The sequence below is a fragment of the Podarcis gaigeae genome (assembly GCF_964106915.1).
Source record: "Podarcis gaigeae genome assembly, chromosome: 1".
In the NCBI taxonomy this organism is placed as follows: domain Eukaryota; kingdom Metazoa; phylum Chordata; class Lepidosauria; order Squamata; family Lacertidae; genus Podarcis; species Podarcis gaigeae.
This window is the reverse complement of record NC_139678.1, coordinates 98,425,626-98,443,917: the sequence shown is the minus strand read 5'-3', so window position 1 is coordinate 98,443,917 and position 18,292 is coordinate 98,425,626. Positions and strand designations below refer to the sequence as shown.

Here is an 18,292-nt window from a genome sequence, read left to right as displayed (position 1 = left end):
CATTCTTCCACTAAAATAACATTTTGTGTGCTTTTTAATGCATTCTTCCCCTGAAAAATGCATATTTGTTCACATTTTTTCAGTAAAAATGTGCAATCTTATGCACGTTCTTTGAACTGAAACTGCATTACAAAATCCAGTTGATAGCACCTGCATTCCTATTCACGTATAACTCCTGGATTGGTGAATTAGGCTGGTCTGCTTTAAAATGCTACCTCTGTCCCTACTGCAGACTGTTGAAACTGCAGAACCAGTATGGCTAATGTTGTCCGCACACAGAATGGAATAATATTGCTTGGGGGAATTGTCGCATATCCTATGGCTTTTGCTATTATAAGGATGATCTGTAGTAATTCTTGAACCGTCAAAACGACAATCAATGGATGGCTTATCAAATAGCTTCCGGTGAACATCCCCTTGAGCAACATTCAACAGGAATCTTTGATCCTGCTCAGATCCAAGTCCTCAGAGGAACACCTTTTCTTGACATATTTTCCCCACACATACACACTTATGGGATCACTTCAAGTGCCACATATATGAGATTACCAAATATTATGTTGGATTAAGGGTATTTTCAGAAATCCCTGATCAGCCTTCAGCATAAGCTATCTAGGATGAGTGTATGGAGTTTAAAAGCAGTAACTGCAGCGTGGAGCAATTTTGTGACAGGGTGACAGATAAGTGGTTGCAGTTGCTGTGTGTGTGTGTGTGTATACATATACAGTGGTACCTCGGGTTACAAACGCTTTGGGCCACAAATGCTTCAGGTTACAGACTCCACTAACCTGGAAGTAGTACCTTGAGTTAAGAACTTTATTTCAGGATGAGAACAGAAATTGCGCAGTGGCGGCAGCGGGAGGCCCCATTAGCTAAAGTGGTACCTCAGGTTAAGAACAGTTTCAGGTTAAGAATGGACCTCCAGGATGACTTAAATACTTATAAGAATGGACCTCCAGGACAACTTAAATACTTAACCAGAGGTACCACTGCATATGCGCATATATATATATATATATATATATATATATATGTGCTTTCGTAGATTTTCACGGGTACAGGAATGCAGGTTTTGGTGTCCTCGGGTGTCTTCCCGTGTAAAAGTTGGGGTGTCTAGGCGACGTTTCGACGAGGTCTCACTCGTCATCTTCAGGCTGGTGCTTTCGGCTTCTTGTTACTGGAACAGAGCGGGATCTCAATGTTTGAGTTCCTATAAATACTGTAGAGGGGGTGTGGTGTCTAGCCTCCAATGTTCTGGGCAGAGAGGAAGTTCCCAGGCTAGTGTGCCTTTTCTTCTTTTGTTCCTTAATTACTTGAGAGATACCTTGAGTGATTTCTTGAGTGATATCCTGAGTACCACTTAGGTGGGTCATTAGGTGTGGATTAGTTGCTAAAGTCTTTGTGTCTTGACCTCTTGAACTTTGTGAAGAGTTTTCCTGAGAAGATGGCTGTATTGCACTTAGTTGTGCTTTGGCTTGGCTTCGTGTATAGGGGCGAGCTGTGGTTTTGTGGCTTGTGTCAGCCAGATCTGTGTAGGGATTGCAGGGGGGTGCAGCATCCGGAGGTGCCACCATGGACTGGCTACTGGATGGTGTCAGTAATTCATCTGTGGAGAGGGTCTGGGTTTGGGTCTGGTGTGGTTGATTGGTGTTGGCGTTCTGTGTGCCTCTGGATCTGGTGTCAGTTTTTGTGGGGAGGGCTAATTTCCAGATGTCTGGCAAGCGGGATGTGTCGTCACGCTTGTTCATGTTGTGAGGGTGTTTCTCTATCTCGATGGCTTCCATGATTATTCTCTTGTGGTGATGTTCCGTGTTAAAGAGCAATTTGGAATCTGCAAAATTAATTTCGTGTCCTGTTTCTTTCATGTGTTGGAAAAGAGAGGAAGTTTTTTCTTCTTTTTTGACGGCATTCTTGTGTTCTGCGATACGTGCATTTATTCGTCTGTTTGTTTGTCCAATGTACGTGGCTGGGCAGACTTTGCAGGGTATTTCATAGATCCCTTGGTTTTCCAACTGGATTTTATCCTTGGGGTTTCTGAGGATATTGGCTATTTTTTGGTTGGTGCAAAAGGCTGTTTTGATATTGTGTTTATGGAGGATTTTGCTAATTTTATCTGTAGTGCCCTTGATATAAGGAAGGAGGGCCATGCCATTGTTTTCTTCTGTGTCTTGGTTTTTGGGGGGTGTTTCCTTTTGGATTAGCTTCGTAATCCTGTTTTGCTGGTATCCAGTATCCAGTAGCCAGTCCATGGTGGCACCTCCGGATGCTGCACCCCCCTGCAATCCCTACACAGATCTGGCTGACACAAGCCACAAAACCACAGCTCGCCCCTATACACGAAGCCAAGCCAAAGCACAACTAAGTGCAATACAGCCATCTTCTCAGGAAAACTCTTCACAAAGTTCAAGAGGTCAAGACACAAAGACTTTAGCAACTAATCCACACCTAATGACCCACCTAAGTGGTACTCAGGATATCACTCAAGAAATCACTCAAGGTATCTCTCAAGTAATTAAGGAACAAAAGAAGAAAAGGCACACTAGCCTGGGAACTTCCTCTCTGCCCAGAACATTGGAGGCTAGACACCACACCCCCTCTACAGTATTTATAGGAACTCAAACATTGAGATCCCGCTCTGTTCCAGTAACAAGAAGCCGAAAGCACCAGCCTGAAGATGACGAGTGAGACCTCGTCGAAACGTCGCCTAGACACCCCAACTTTTACACGGGAAGACACCCGAGGACACCAAAACCATATATATATATATATATATATATTTTGCAGATTCCAAATTGCTCTTTAACACGGAACATCACCACAAGAGAATAATCATGGAAGCCATCGAGATAGAGAAACACCCTCACAACATGAACAAGCGTGACGACACATCCCGCTTGCCAGACATCTGGAAATTAGCCCTCCCCACAAAAACTGACACCAGATCCAGAGGCACACAGAACGCCAACACCAATCAACCACACCAGACCCAAACCCAGACCCTCTCCACAGATGAATTACTGACACCATCCAGTAGCCAATCCATGGTGGCACCTCCGGATGCTGCACCCCCCTGCAATCCCTACACAGATCTGGCTGACACAAGCCACAAAACCACAGCTCGCCCCTATACACGAAGCCAAGCCAAAGCACAACTAAGTGCAATACAGCCATCTTCTCAGGAAAACTCTTCACAAAGTTCAAGAGGTCAAGACACAAAGACTTTAGCAACTAATCCACACCTAATGACCCACCTAAGTGGTACTCAGGATATCACTCAAGAAATCACTCAAGGTATCTCTCAAGTAATTAAGGAACAAAAGAAGAAAAGGCACACTAGCCTGGGAACTTCCTCTCTGCCCAGAACATTGGAGGCTAGACACCACACCCCCTCTACAGTATTTATAGGAACTCAAACATTGAGATCCCGCTCTGTTCCAGTAACAAGAAGCCGAAAGCACCAGCCTGAAGATGACGAGTGAGACCTCGTCGAAACGTCGCCTAGACACCCCAACTTTTACACGGGAAGACACCCGAGGACACCAAAACCTGCATTCCTGTACCCGTGAAAATCTACGAAAGCAAATATATATATATATATATATATATATATATATATAGTAAAGCCCACCCAGCCATTCCTGTATAGGCTTCCTCATTCCTTTACTCAAAAGTTCCTGTATTTAGAATGTCAGCTTGGTGACATATGAATGCTCAGAGTGGGATTCCAAAGGACATGCACCTGCAGGTAAAGCTAAAGAGAAGTAATAAAAGCAATACAAAAATTATGTGCATGCTCATGTACCATAGTCCCACTGCTACATGTTTGTTTCCCTTATAGAGCATCCAGTAGAGATCACAGATCTAATGAATGGGGGTTTCTGTGACGTCCGGACGTCTGACTGTAGCAGAATCCATGTGTTTGGACACAACTTCAGAGATTCTTCTGATCTTCATTGTGAGGTCACCCGGATGACTGTAAGCAATACAGAAAGGGGCTCTCTTCGTCAGGAACCTTTACATATTATCTAGGTCTATAATTTATTGAGCACAGACCGCAATGTTTGCCGTAGTATTCAGTGGCAAAAAACATTGCATTGGGAGATAGTGGCATGTCCATAGTACATTTCTGAAAATAAACCCACAAGCTTATCACTGGGTTTTCCCACAAAAAGCCACAGTTCTATAATGTTATACTGCAGTGTGAAAGGAATATTAGACATCAGGACAGAAGTACTACAAATATCATCACTAAAACGCATGCAATAAACCCCATGTCTGAAGCAGCCTGAGTCTAAGCCGGCATGGCTCTAATACTGTGAAGCTGGAGAGATAACATGAATCTCAGCTGGTCCTATTTCTTGTTTACTGGCCTGCATCTAGTGGTTTGATTCTCTTAGTCTAGTTATATGTGTATATTTCCTGTTATTATTGGAACTGGAAGTGATAAGTTTTCTTTCTGGCATGTACACTTTATACAATTGGTGTCACATCACCTCAAGATTGGTCCATAAGTGAATCAAAACCATGCAATCTCTTCCATTTCTCTGCGAGCTTTTATCCCAGTTTTACCCTAGTTCACTGATGCTTGAAATCACAGTATTATTATTTCTCAATTTGGTGCATCTGGAATCTATACGCTTGGTTGTATTTCTAAATGCATTTGAATTTTAAGTATCATAGCTAACTATCCAAGCTTCCGGATACACAGCTGTAGTCTACAGCTGAATGGTGGACTATTAAGATTATTATTTTACATCTTAATCATGTAATATGATAGCTTTATAAGGCTGCATATAAAAGAATGTATGGTTAAGAATTATTGGGATGAGAGGGGTTCTCCATCAGAGTGTTTCAAAATTGGATTCATTACAAAAAAGTATTTCCCAGTGAAGCAGAAGATACAGAACTTTCTGAAATTGTTTGTAGAAAGTAGACTTCTATGTGACAGGATGTATCCTACAATCCTAGAGATCCACATAAAATATTTATGTACAAATAGACTGTGTTGTGAGCCATAAGTTTCATGAAGGGCATGTCTAGATCCCATGCATTTGAAATACAGAATCACACAAATACTACCAAATCCAGCATCAGTCAGGAATGCTACTGATAGGATGACACAATCAGTTTGTCCCACAAATTACATTCCTTCAGATGTTGTTACATGAAGTTGCTCCAGCTATGGGAATGTGGAAATGGCACTTGCCACAGAAGATAGGATTCAGGCATTAAAATAACATTTCCAGTTTTGACATGTGGAAGTTTTTAATGTTTCATGTTTTATTGTGTTTTTAATATTCTGTTGGGAGCCACCCAGAGCCACAGAAGATAGGATTCAGGCATTGAAATAACATTTCCAGTTTTGACATGTGGAAGTTTTTAATGTTTCATGTTTTATTGTGTTTTTAATATTCTGTTGGGAGCCACCCAGAGTGGCTGAGGAAACCTTGCCAGTTGGGTGGGGTATAATAATAATAATAATAATAATAATAATAATAATAATAATACTGCCATCAGCCAAGGTAACTGAGCTGCGAAAGTCTGATCCATCCATTTTAAAATCCAGTTCCCAATACCATGAGGACCTCAAGTTGCTCTGCTTCAGTTTTATATAAAAAAAGCAATTTTCCAGCTCTCACCAAAGTAGGGGGGGAAACTTGAAAACATAAAACCGGGACTTCAAATATTACAGTTGTTCCCCCCCCCACACACTTAAAATGCATTTCCCCCTGAAGACTTGACATTGCATGTTTAGGTTTTGAAGCTTTTGCTATTACATTCTGAAGGGCACTGTTTCTAAAGTCACTGACAGAATAGTGTAATCAGCAGGGTGTTTGCAAAGGCAGATCTAGGGGACAAGATCGGTTCGGTCACACCAGGCGTGGAGCTTCTGGGGCGCCACAGCTATGACTCCCAATGGAATGTGAGAGATGGGCGGGCAGATTTTGGCATCACCAGGAGGCCACTGAAGTTTGAGACACCAAGGTCTGCCACTGGTGTTTGTTTTATGCATAAATACATTACAACACCAGCAAATCTTAGAGCCAGATTATGATTATTATTTAACAGAGTAAGCATAGGGTTAGTATAGCTTCCTTCCTTCCCTCCAGCTACCTAGAGAGGGGAAGGACTTCAGCTCGGGGGTAGAATATCTGCTTTGTATGCATAAACTTCCAGGTTCAGTCTCCAGATAGAGCTGGGAATGTGTTTCCTGTCTGAAACCCTGAAGAGCTGCTGTCGGTTTGTGACAACAATACTGAGCTAGCTATGGTTTGCCTTGTATAAGGCAGCTTCCTGTGTAACTACGTAGACTATATGTTAAAGAGAGGTTTCATGTGGCGGTGCTTTTGAGAGGAGATATCACAAAATGGACATCCAGGCTTGATGTTCCAAAAGGAAGCCTGAGATATCCACCAAAAGGAAACTTATCCAAGCTCATCATTCAGGATGGTTCATTAATGAAGCCTCTGTACCATGAAGCACATTGGACAGGAAATGCTTCTGAAAAGCGCAGGGAGAGAGCTTGTCTTGATCAACCTTAATTATCAGGAAGAGTCATACAGAAGGGGTTGACCTGCAAAATATGTAGCTGTGTGCATGTTTTCCTTTGTAGACACAACAGCAGCTACAGAGGACAATTTGAACCAGGGATCAAATTGTGAAAGCGGTGCAAGTAGGAGATTCATCATTGCTCATCAACTGGGGTGGGGTAATAATAATAATAATAATAATAAATAATAATAATAATAATAATTCTACCCCGCCCATCTGGCTAGGTTTCCCCAGCCACTCTGGGCGACTTTCAACAGAACATTAAAAACAGTATTAAACTTCACACATTAAAAACTAAACAGAGCTGCCTTCAGATGTCTTCTAAAAGTCAGATAGTTGTTTATTTCCTTGATATCTGATGGGAGGGCATTCCACAGGGTGGGTGCCACTACCAAGAAGGCCCTCTGCTGGGTTCCCCGTAAGCCTGCAGTGAGGGAACTGCCAGAAGGCCCTTGGCACTGGACCTCAGTATCCGGGCTAAACGATGGGGTTGGAGACTCTCCTTCAGGTATACCGGGCTGAGGCCGTTTAGGGCTTTAAAGGTCAGCACCAACATTTTGAATTGTGCTTGGAAATGTACTGGGAGCCAGTTGTAGGTCTTCCAGGACCAGTGTTATATGGTCTCGGCAATAAAGTTTGCAAAATTGGCATAAACTCTGAAGCATTATAGTATCTGTTGGACGATACACCCCATTTCATTGTGCTTATACCAATCAGATTTGAACATATTGGATTCCTTTGTTTTCCTCGGGAGTTCTATTGTGTCTGCTGTGTTAATCCACTTAACACAGCAGCACATCTGATCAAAATCTTTCATAAAGAAATTTTTATATATCCATATAGATCACTTGAAATCTACAGTAAGTACATGTAGACCTGCAATAAGTCACAGACATCTTCCTGCTCTGTTTCCTGCAGTATCACAATGGTGAATGGGTATCCAGAGAACATGAAAACACCAAAGCAACGTTTCTGAATCTGACAACGGTGGACTGTCAGATCCCACCTCTGAACAATACAGGAGCAGGAGCTGTTCGTTTCATGATGGATGCTGAGCCTTATGCAAGATGGCAAGTGAAAGTAGGAATTTCTTGTGCTACTAGCAAAACAATTTCAAAAGACATTTCTCAAGCAGTGTGATGATAAAATGGGAGATTACGGATTTCTTCCTGCTAATCACTGTGAATAGGAGTGCACACGAGAGCAAGAGATCTTTAGTATTGCCTCATAATAAATAAGAAAACAAAGAAATAGCAGAAATTACAGGCATTGTGGGCATTTTAATAAGTAGTCTTAAGGTGCAAATTACAATCACTGTTCCTAGTAATCATCCTGAGCTGATATAGTGGGTGAATCAATTCTTAATCATCTGCATTTCATTTCAAGAGACACGGCTGAAATTCTTGATTAGGTCACAAGTGCAGAATGACTTCAGCTTCATACTGCTGCCTGTTGGGGGCCTTTCTGGCTCACATCCTCCATTTTGAAATTGTTGTACAGGACAGTCCTACTCAAAGAGATGGCAGAGAACGATGCCAAATACTTCGGGATCTTCAGTTTTACTGTAGCTGAGCGCAAGCGGCTTTTTCTGTGAGATGCTTCTGCATGGGTGTGGTAATATATGTGTGGCCCAGCCACATGGATGTAAGCCAAACTTACCATCCTTTCCCACAGAATTGACATGTGTGCATGTGGCATACCCAGAATGCACTTCAGCTTGCTGATTCAGTGGTTGGAACCTCCCCAGGTCAAGAGCACTCCAGACCCTGAGATCTAAGGGTAGCCTCTGGTGTCATGGGGGGTGGGGTCTTCAGTGATATTATTAAGCACAACACACTAAGCATTAACCACAGTTGCAGAGAGCATGTCATTCAAATAGAAAAACACAAAGTCTAATAAACGAGCAAACATGTCACTGATCGGAAATTAAGACAGAAAACCTAGCTAAAAAGGTTGTTGCGATGCTAGCTGTGAACTGCTATTGTGAACAGCCAGATAGGACAATGGTGCCGCAAGTGCAGGACTTTCAGGCCCCCAAATGTAGAAGTGCTGGCTTATTTATTTACTTGTTTCATAAAATTTATGCACCACTCGATTCACCATAAAGCAGTCTAACCAAATGATGAAACAATATAATTGAGGAAAAAATCACAATCATACTTTACAACATTGAAATACCAAAACATATTAGTTACCTCAACTTTCTAAGCACACGGGTTTGAATGTTTTTAGCAGGCGCAGTGCAGTCAAGGTGCCTGCTTGATCTCAATAGGCTAGGAGTTCCAAAGTGCATCTGCTGCCACACTAAACGATTGAGTTCTTACAAATGTGTAACAGGTATTATCTGGCACCTGCAGTAGCGCCAGTTCCACCTATTGAAGTGGTTGAGTGGGCACATGTGGGGCAAAGTAAAGTAATATGAAGTGAAGTAAGACATATTGCACTCTAAAGAGAGCCCCATCACATACCCACACCCAAAATAGACCTATGGAGTCAGAAATTACCAAAGTTCATCACTGGTAGACCTCAACATATTTGTTTCACAATTTTCTAGACAGGCAGCCAAGAAGATGCCTAATCTACTAAGATGCCTAATGCCTACTCTACTCTTGCTGCTTTATAGGAGACTTTGATCTGCCTGTGCTCCCCCAAAGCACAACAGAATAGTTGGGATGATTTATGTACATTTTGTTTTTATTTTATTTTTTTGCAGTACCTTATTAACTTTTGAAGAGGAGATCAATGTTTATTTTTGTTTTAACCAAAGCACAGCAAGCAAATGAATGGGGTTTATTTGAATATCTTATTAGAGGCTGCTAAAGTCCTAATCATTATTAATGTTCATCTGTTTGATCATTAGTGCTGTGCTGAGAAAATGAACATCTTGAGGGCTTTAGTAAAGGAAAGAAATTAAGGTTAAAATTGTATTAAGAGTGATCAGTTTATACAGATGAGGTAGTGCTTTTGCCTGCAAAATGGCAGGATGCTAAACTAATCCTTCTTTCCGCCTCAGAGCTTGATTCGCTTAGGCCTAGAATCCATTTTCAGCACCAGGAGTTTGTATCAGTCGTATCATCTCCTACACTAACATTATCTGGGACCTTTATTTCTATATATGCTAGCTCATGCGAAGACTGGGTCTGATTGAGTGCAGAGTACATTGACCCACCCCATCAAATAGCTACATCCAGTCCCAAATAGAAGCATGGCTTTCCATTTCAGATTTGAGCTGCAGACCACACACTTTGCAGATTAAACCCTAGCTAGAGACCCTTGAAATGGTTTCCCCGCCTTATTAAGATGGCTTGTCTATGAAGAATGTGGCTAGGGAGCTCCTCTTCTAAATCAAATACTGAGAGAATTGAGTTCATTCTTTAAATTATGTTAAGTTATGCTAATTCAGTTTCAAATTCTCTGAATAGATTGTAAACTTATTTCCTTCCTTTGAATTGCAAATGCTAGGCAGTGCTATATCCTCACATACCTCAGTCCCACCTGTTCACACCTGAGTGGAACAGGTAGTATTTTATCAGTTTAAAATAATATTATGTTTCCGGAACAGTTCACTTAATGCTGATTTTTTGTGGCGTGTCCCATTCTCTGTTCACCAGGAAATATCAGTTGTGTGTGTTTAGCTTTACATGAGTTTTCTTTCTGTTTGTGATTTTTGCCTCTCCTTTTTTTCTTCTCAATCTCTTCTGTGCCTCACAGTGATGCCTTCCATCTGTCTAATTGTTAATTGTTACCCACTAGACCTACTAGGGTGTCAAGGAGGTGATGGGTGCATGGCCAGTGGAGACACCGGGGTGTGGCCAAACTGTCATGGGTTTCTCCCCGTCTCTTTCTCTCTTGAAAAGATACTGTGAAGAATTGCATTTTTACAAATATTTAGTACCTAACTAAGCTATGTGCCATGATTACAGTTATGAGATACAAAACACACACACACACACACACTTATTCAAGTAAATTTTGCTCAGAGTAGACTCATAATGATGATGATGGCAACAAAACATTCAGCAACACTGAGTTGAAAGAGGATCATATGGTGGTAGTCTTTCCTCCACTCCTTTCATTTGTGGGGATGTAGGAAGCAGTGGCAACGTCTTCAATTTTGGTGGTGATGCAACCTCTTTCTTTCGTGTCTTCTCGTACCCAGGCTAAGTAGGCAGATTCAGTGCTTCCATCTGCTCTGATGTTTCTAAAGGGGTAGCAAAAGTGGTGTGACATGGGTTGCCAGCACACAGGGTATTGTGCCTGCTAACCAGAGGACCATTAGCACTCTCTGAGTCCTTTCCACCAGTCCAGTATTGATAAAGTCAATGAAATACTCTACCATGGGGGACGCGGGTGGTGCTGTGGTTGAAACCACTGAACCTCTTGGGCTTTGGTGATTGGAAGGCCAGCAGTTCGAATCTATGCAATGGGGTGAACTCCTGTTGCTCTCCCCCAGCTTCTGCTAACCTAGCAGTTTGAAACCATACCAGTGCAATTAGATAAATAGGTACTGCTGCAGTGGGAAGGTAAACAGTGTTTCTATTGGCGCTCTGGCTTCCGTCACGGCATCCTGTTACGCCAGAAGTGATTTAGTCATACTGCCCACATGACCTGGAAAGCTGTCTGCGGACAAATGCCGGTTCCCTCAGCCTGAAAAGCAAGATGAGCAGCACAACCCATAGTTGCCTTTGACTGGACTTAACTGTCCAGAGGTTCTTCACCTTTACCGTACCTATATCTTTAATGTGCACATTTGAGATATTTGCCCCACCAGCCCCCGCACTCACCCCTGCAGCACCTCAGAGACCAGCAGCTTCCCTATGCAGAGATACTGAGCTGGTGGTGGGACTCTCATTCTCCCTTGGCACCACTCCCTTGCCCCAATTCTCTCCGATGATTGGTCTATGACCGATAACTTACTTCCCCTCCTATTCCATGTTGTCACCACAGCTAGCAGCACCAGCTGGCAAGGGGGCAGTGGCATGGGGTGAAGATCCTCAGCACTGCCTGCCAATAGGTTGGAATGAAGGGGCAATAGCTCGGCGGCCTACACAAGAGGCAACTGCAGCACCCATGAGTGTCAAGAACGGTGGAGAGCAGGATGAGGGCGTGAGTATACAGTGGAACCTTGGGTTACAGAAGCTTCAGGTTACAGACTCCGCTAACCCAGAAATAGTACCTCGGGTTAAGAACTTTGCTTCAGGATGAGAACAGAAGTCATGCTCCGGTGGTGCGGCGACAGCAACAGGAGGCCCCATTAGCTTAAGTGGCGCTTCAGGTTAAGAACAGTTTCAGGTTAAGAACAGACCTCCAGAACAAATTAAGTTCTAAACCTGAGGTATCACTATATTTTTAAAGCCCATGCAGGGACGCCCTGGCAACCAGCCATTGCTCAAATCCACTCTTCAGTCTGCCCACATGAACATTGGGATATTTTCTGTATGAGGGGGAAGGCACACTTTTGAAATATTGTGCCCCTGTGGCCCTGCCCACGCTACACCACTGGTTATAAACACTCAGGACAAATGGACCTCTTAATCTTAAACCAAGTCAGAGCAACCAGTTATCCAGGGCTTCAGGTAGGGGTATCTTCCAACCCTACATGGAGATTCAACTGAGGACTTCTGCAGGCATCTCCTCTGCCACTGAGTTCTGGCTCTTGAATAGCACCTCTTATAAAAATCAGAAAACTGAGAACCTATGTTAAATCCCCATAAACCAGAACTTGCTTTCCAAATTCTTGAACAATGAGTATAAAGGATTTTTCTCTAACATAGAGCAGGAGGGCAGATAAATTCTTACACTATCTTGTCCAACTGAATGCTTAGCTACTATATCCAGATGCCACCAACATCACACCAATCGTGTGCATTCAGATATTATGTGAAAAGTAAAACTGGTTATGATGTGCCAAAATGTAGGGCCCACTTTGTTTGTTTGTTTGTTTGTTCCACTATTCTGTCACCTGCTAAACTGCATGACTTCTGTGCCTACAGGAAATACATATGGCAGCGGCGGGGGCAGTATTGGCCCTGATTTTCTGCTCATTTCCCCTTAGATTGAACACTTCAGGCCTTACATCTTATGAATGAATAGCTGCACTGAGTATGGAAATCCATCTTAGGGGGAGTCAAGGGCAAAGGCTGCCATACAGAATAATCTTCCTTTGAAGCAGGCTCAATAAAATCTTGTTGACATCTATGAGATTCCTCTAGAGTAAATGTTTTATGGATTGCAATCAAAATGTCTGAAGCAGGATTTATTGTTCAAAATTGTGTCAACTTGAGTAAGAAATTTACAGGAAGAGGTTAAACAGAGCACGGCAGTTATCAGAAACTCCAGATTTTATCCGAGTGAAAAGATATTTTGGTAATAAATGAATGGCTTTTCAGTTTGCAGCATCAAGTGATTTGTTAGCTTGCAGGAAAGTAACTTGCAAGTGGTTTAATTTATCTTCTTGGCAGACATTTAGTTCAGGGGTGTATTGGGCATGTGCTTTAGAATGTGCAGACAGTATCTGTATGGAACATGATCACATAAAATGATATGATATATTTTTTGTATATTTTAGATTTCTAATGATGGTTTCCAGTACAGTAATTCAAAAGTCCTGACCTTGTATGACGGAGTCTGCCAGGATTGCGAATTCCATCAAAATGGGCTTTGTAAATTAAAGGTAATTTCAAACCACTTAGAGGTTTAATACAGAACATCCATCTTTTCCTTAACCCTCCGGTTTCCCTGGATTGCCTGTGTAGCTTGACAAGTGTTGGAGAAGAAAATGTGTTTATTGATCAGCTGGGAAGCTAAATATATTTTCTTCCATTCACTTGTAAATTATGCCCTTTTTATATCAATCGTCAGGAAGCCAACACATTGTACATAAAAAAACATTTCTTCCAAATTAACATTTTATATACACAAAGAATTTAGCACCTCCATGCTGGAAATGTTCATGTAAGTAAATGAAACTTGGAATTAGCAGAGGTTCTGTAATTATCTCAAATAAGGCATCTTTCACACTCAGAAGATTCCGCTTTACAGAGAGCCTTTGCTGGGACGACATTGCTCTCAGTCTCCACAAGCAACATTTCTTTGTAAGACATGGTGTCAAATTCTTGCCAGTCCTCTCAGATTTACTGGGGGTATTGCAATGACCAATCCTATTACCTCTGGGCCTGTTATCTTCAAGTATAGATGTGATTGCCACAGCTGAGAAACAACTCTCAACAACTACACAGGCACAAAACTGCTCTGTAGTGACTTTTTAACATGAGGACAAGGTCTACTGTAGTTTGATTTCAGACCCAACTCTGATAGGTACTTCTAGCAGCATATTATTTTATTTACACCTGCTAAGTTTACTATTTGACCCTTTACACCCTGATGCAGCCTAGTCAGCAAACTAGCTACATGGTTCTATGTCATAAATTCATTAATTTTGTAACTTTCCCACCTGTTGGCTCTGTCCCAATTGCATTATGTGAAGCAATGTATTTTTAAGGGTTATGCAAAGCCCTGTGGTTTAGTTATCATTCTTGTTGTTGTTATTTACATTATTTATTACGTTATTTACTTATTGTTTAGAAATGAGCATCCCGGGATCAAATAAAGAGATGTTATGAAGCAGATTAAAGAACAAAAAAATTACCTTTTTAAAGCAAAAGAATGACTTATTCAGGAGGTTTTATTGAAAAAGAAGCATATATCATTCTAACTAATATCCTGCCTTGACAGCTGGAGTTGGGTTCCATCCATACGCTGTTGACATTCAACTCCTATTTCTTCTTGCTATCAGAATCATGTGTGGCTGCACAGATTCTGCACTGGTGCTCAGCCACTGTAATGGACTGTATGAAGGCTAGTCGAGGTGGAATTAGATCAAGGTGCTATGACTCGGCACTTCTTGAGCTTGGGAGATAAGCATATGGCCAGTTCTCTATGGGGCTGTGCTCCCCTTGTAGTCTAGAGGCACTTGCTGATTCTTCTCTGTCATTGGCGATCCAAGTGACATAGAAGGCTTTTTCTTAGCTCCCAGCTGGTTGGCCAGTTACGGCTGTTCCTATGGCCTTGCCATAGTAATTCATGCTCTGATAAGCTCCCAATTGGATAACTGTAGTCCACAGGGCGGCTCTTGCAGACCACTTGGAAATTGCAACTAATCCAGATGTAGTAGTTTAGCTTTTGAGTGGAGCAACTAGCTGGAGCCATGTTAATACAAAACAAAATCTGCATTGACTGCCAATATACACCGGAACATCATACTTAAGAATGGTAAAGATCGACAGATTAGATTCTAGATCACTGTTCATTCAGAGGAGTCTGTCTTTTAGCTTAGCAGAGGCGAATAATATACAGCATTACATGAAGCATGTAATTCAAAATTTACAACCATTATCCCCTCATTAAGTGGGAACAAATTTCAGGCACCTATGCACTAAATCACCAGCTCCCACACTACCTGGCTATTGGCCATGCTGACTAGGGATGATGGGAGCACAACAACATCTGATGGGTACCACGTTGGCTAATCTTGAAGATTCTCAGCCTAGCTCCACCCACCTGGTGTGAGTGCAGCTGGTGAATGTTACCAAGTGGGATAGAGCTCCAACATGCCAGTTTAAGTGTTATTTTGCAAGCCACTGTTTATCCCATCACTCAGTCTTTGTTTATTTTCTAGAGGGCACCAATTTGGGTGGGTGATGGAACTTGCAACCTAGTAGGGAATGCTCAGCTTAGGAGTGGTTTTATGCCACTGCAGCTATCTGTTTGGAGGCCCTTTGAAATAAAAAAAGGGGGGGAGTATGTAGAGAAGGCTGGGATTTTGTATGATTTGCCCACATGCCTAGATACATGCTAATCTCTATATGGTAGTGGATGGCACTGTGGCATGGTGGTTTTCACCTGACCTCCATACAGCTTTAGTTGCTGTTCCTTATGGGGAAGGGTGAGGCAAATGGCGAGGCCAGAACAGTGGAAATTCACCAGCAGGAGCGCCAGATTGTACCGCACCAACTTTTCCACTGCCTCTCCCTTCTCTTTCCCAGTAAGCAACATCAGTCAGTGAGTGCTGCCACCCCACCAAGCCATCTGCTGCTGGCTCTGCGTAAAGACTCAATTATTGAACAATGTGCATTGTGTAACATCAGCAAGCCCATATAGAGGGAGGACTAGAATGCGCCTGGGAGAGAGAACTGCTTTGTTTTGGGACTGTTGTTCAATATGACCTTTTCATGTATGTCTTCTTTTAGTATGCCTTGTCCCCGAGAAGCAGCATGGCTCTAGGCATGGGGAAAGTCATGATGCTTAAGTTAAGGCAGGCAAGAAGGCTTACTAGTCCTGAGGCCATCACACACACAAATGGAAATGACTGAAGCACGTTGTTGCATCCCATTATAACCAAGGATTTGTGCTATTGAATGGGGATATGTGGCATTTTCCCCTTTACAAATGGCTTCTGAGCAGATTGGCAATTTTAATTGTATGTGAATGAAAGGAGAATTTTAGATCTCTGAGCAAACAGTTTCACTTTTTGTACTGGGTCATAAAGCAGCGTTTCCTCATAACTGTAGTCATAGAGTTCTGTCATACAGAATTTTAGCTATTATACCCTTAGAGTGGAGCCCAATTTCAGCAGGACCAGATAATTAATCACTCTGATAACAGGTGTCTGGGATTAATGATCTTGTACAACATGTTAGTGATTTTCATATGATTTTTTGTTACAGTGGCATTATCCAGCAGCCTGAGATAAGCCATTCACAACTACAAAAATCTCACAATGAAGCTAGCAAAGCCTGTGTCATTACAGCAATTTTTAAGAATACACTTGTATTCTTCCCCAAGGCAACAGAGTGCTAGCATTTAAATTGCTGTCATTTCATTATTCCTACAGCAAAATATTTCAAGCAATTACTTGCTGCTAATTTATCTTTCTTCCCCTTACTTGCAGGAAAACGCTTGCAATATAGATGGATTATGTTATGCAAAAGGTGATTCGAGCCTTACGAGTCCTTGTCTTCTCTGTGAACCAGATATTTCCAAATTCACCTGGTCTATCAATGAAAGTAAGCCTAAAATGCATAAAATGTTTCTATGGTACTCAGGTTTTGTTGCGAAACCAATCCAGTGTTTTTGAGAGAGGGATATTCTTTCTCTGGACCTGTATGTTGTGTACATTTCTAACATTTCTCTAGGCCAGCATATATTAAGCTGGTGTCATCCTGATGTTCTGGATGACATACTGGCTTTTTGGGTATGTTAGATTTGCCATTGTGATGTTGTTTTATTATATTATGAAATTGTTTCATACTGTTTGATTTTGAAACGCATTCCTGTTTTCTTTGTTGCAAGCTGCTTTGAGAATGGTGTCTCTGTGTGTGAAAGCAGCATGCAAATAAAATTATGAATGAATATATTTTCACATCCTTTGAAGACAGAATAGTCTAATCTGGAAATATGAACTACAGTGATCAGGTGACTTATTTTCCATCAGCAAGGAAAACCAGTAAATGATACTTTGGGCCATAGCTATCACATGGCAGTAATGCTGAGTCCAACAGTATCCCTGAATCACACAGTGATCCTTACAATGGGGTGACTTCACCCAAAACAGATATGCCAAGTCATCCTGACTACTGAGTTCCCTGCAATCACTAACTCTGTCTTATCCAGACAGAGTTTATTCACTGTCCTCAAGTCCACCACTGATGATATACATCCATTGAAGGATAGCACTACACATTGCTTCCTGTATTTAAGAGTTAGGTCAAGGCATTCCTTAATCCATTTTATGATACTTAATCTATTTTAAGAGCATGGTTATATTACTTTGATGCTTTTATTGAGAGTATTTTTTAATTGTATCTAGGTTCTTATTGACTAGGTTCTTAACAGACATGATGACTGTTTTCAATTGGAATGCACAGTATAAAGTTTAAATGTAAAATAAATAAAAGCTTTCCTGAATGCATTGCTCAAGTTTCTCAAACTTGCTGTTTTTGACTAAAATGTTCTAGAGGTATTTTATCGTCTTTGTCAACTGCTGTGTAACATTAACCGTAGCCACCACAATCAAGCTCAAATGTTAAGTGTATGCCACTAAAATGATAAAATGTGTGCCCTTGCTGCCCAGAAAGAGGGAGAAACATGGCACCATACATTAAAAGTGCATTTATTTATGAAAATATTTTAATCTGCTCTTCATTTAAAAAAAATCCAAGCAGTTTACAACATCCATACAATCAAATACAATAAAAACCTCAACAACTACCTATTACTGAAATATATTTTTTTGATTGCCTGCATAAGCTTAGCAGCATAAAAAAGCTTTCAGCAGATATTCAAAATGTGAAAAAAGGCACCTGCTGAATCTTTCTTGGAAGAGCCTTTCCCAGAACTGGGCCAAGAACACTAAAGGCTTGGTTTCAGGCCACTGTCAGATGAGCCTCACCAACCTTGGGATGACCAATGCTGCTCCTGCTCCTACTACTTTAACAGTCATGGCTTTCCCCAAAGAATCACGGGAACTGATTCCCCCTCACAGAGCTACTGTTCCTGACACCCTTGACAAACTACAGTTCCCAGGATTCTTTGGTGGAAGCCATGCGCTTTAAATGTATGATGTGAATGTACCAACAACCAACAAGACTGTGAGCAGTGATGTATTTTTCCAGCAATTTTCTGGTGGTCCAGGTGGTAGATGTAGTTTAAAAACCGCTGTCTTATGGAATTAGAACATTCT

The 18,292-nt window shown here is 41.6% G+C and overlaps 1 protein-coding gene across 2 annotated transcripts in view; it reads left to right on the top strand.

The window, feature by feature from the left end:
* LOC310827454 (von Willebrand factor D and EGF domain-containing protein-like) overlaps positions 1-18,292 on the top strand; it is a 199,603-nt gene that overhangs the window by 97,255 nt on the left and 84,056 nt on the right. For both annotated transcript variants that reach the window (XM_083703544.1, XM_083703543.1), the window contains exons 13-16: positions 3,839-3,975; positions 7,471-7,632; positions 13,121-13,225; positions 16,502-16,616. In XM_083703544.1, the coding sequence (XP_083559670.1) occupies positions 3,839-3,975; positions 7,471-7,632; positions 13,121-13,225; positions 16,502-16,616 (519 nt within the window). The remainder of the gene's footprint in view (positions 1-3,838; positions 3,976-7,470; positions 7,633-13,120; positions 13,226-16,501; positions 16,617-18,292) is intronic.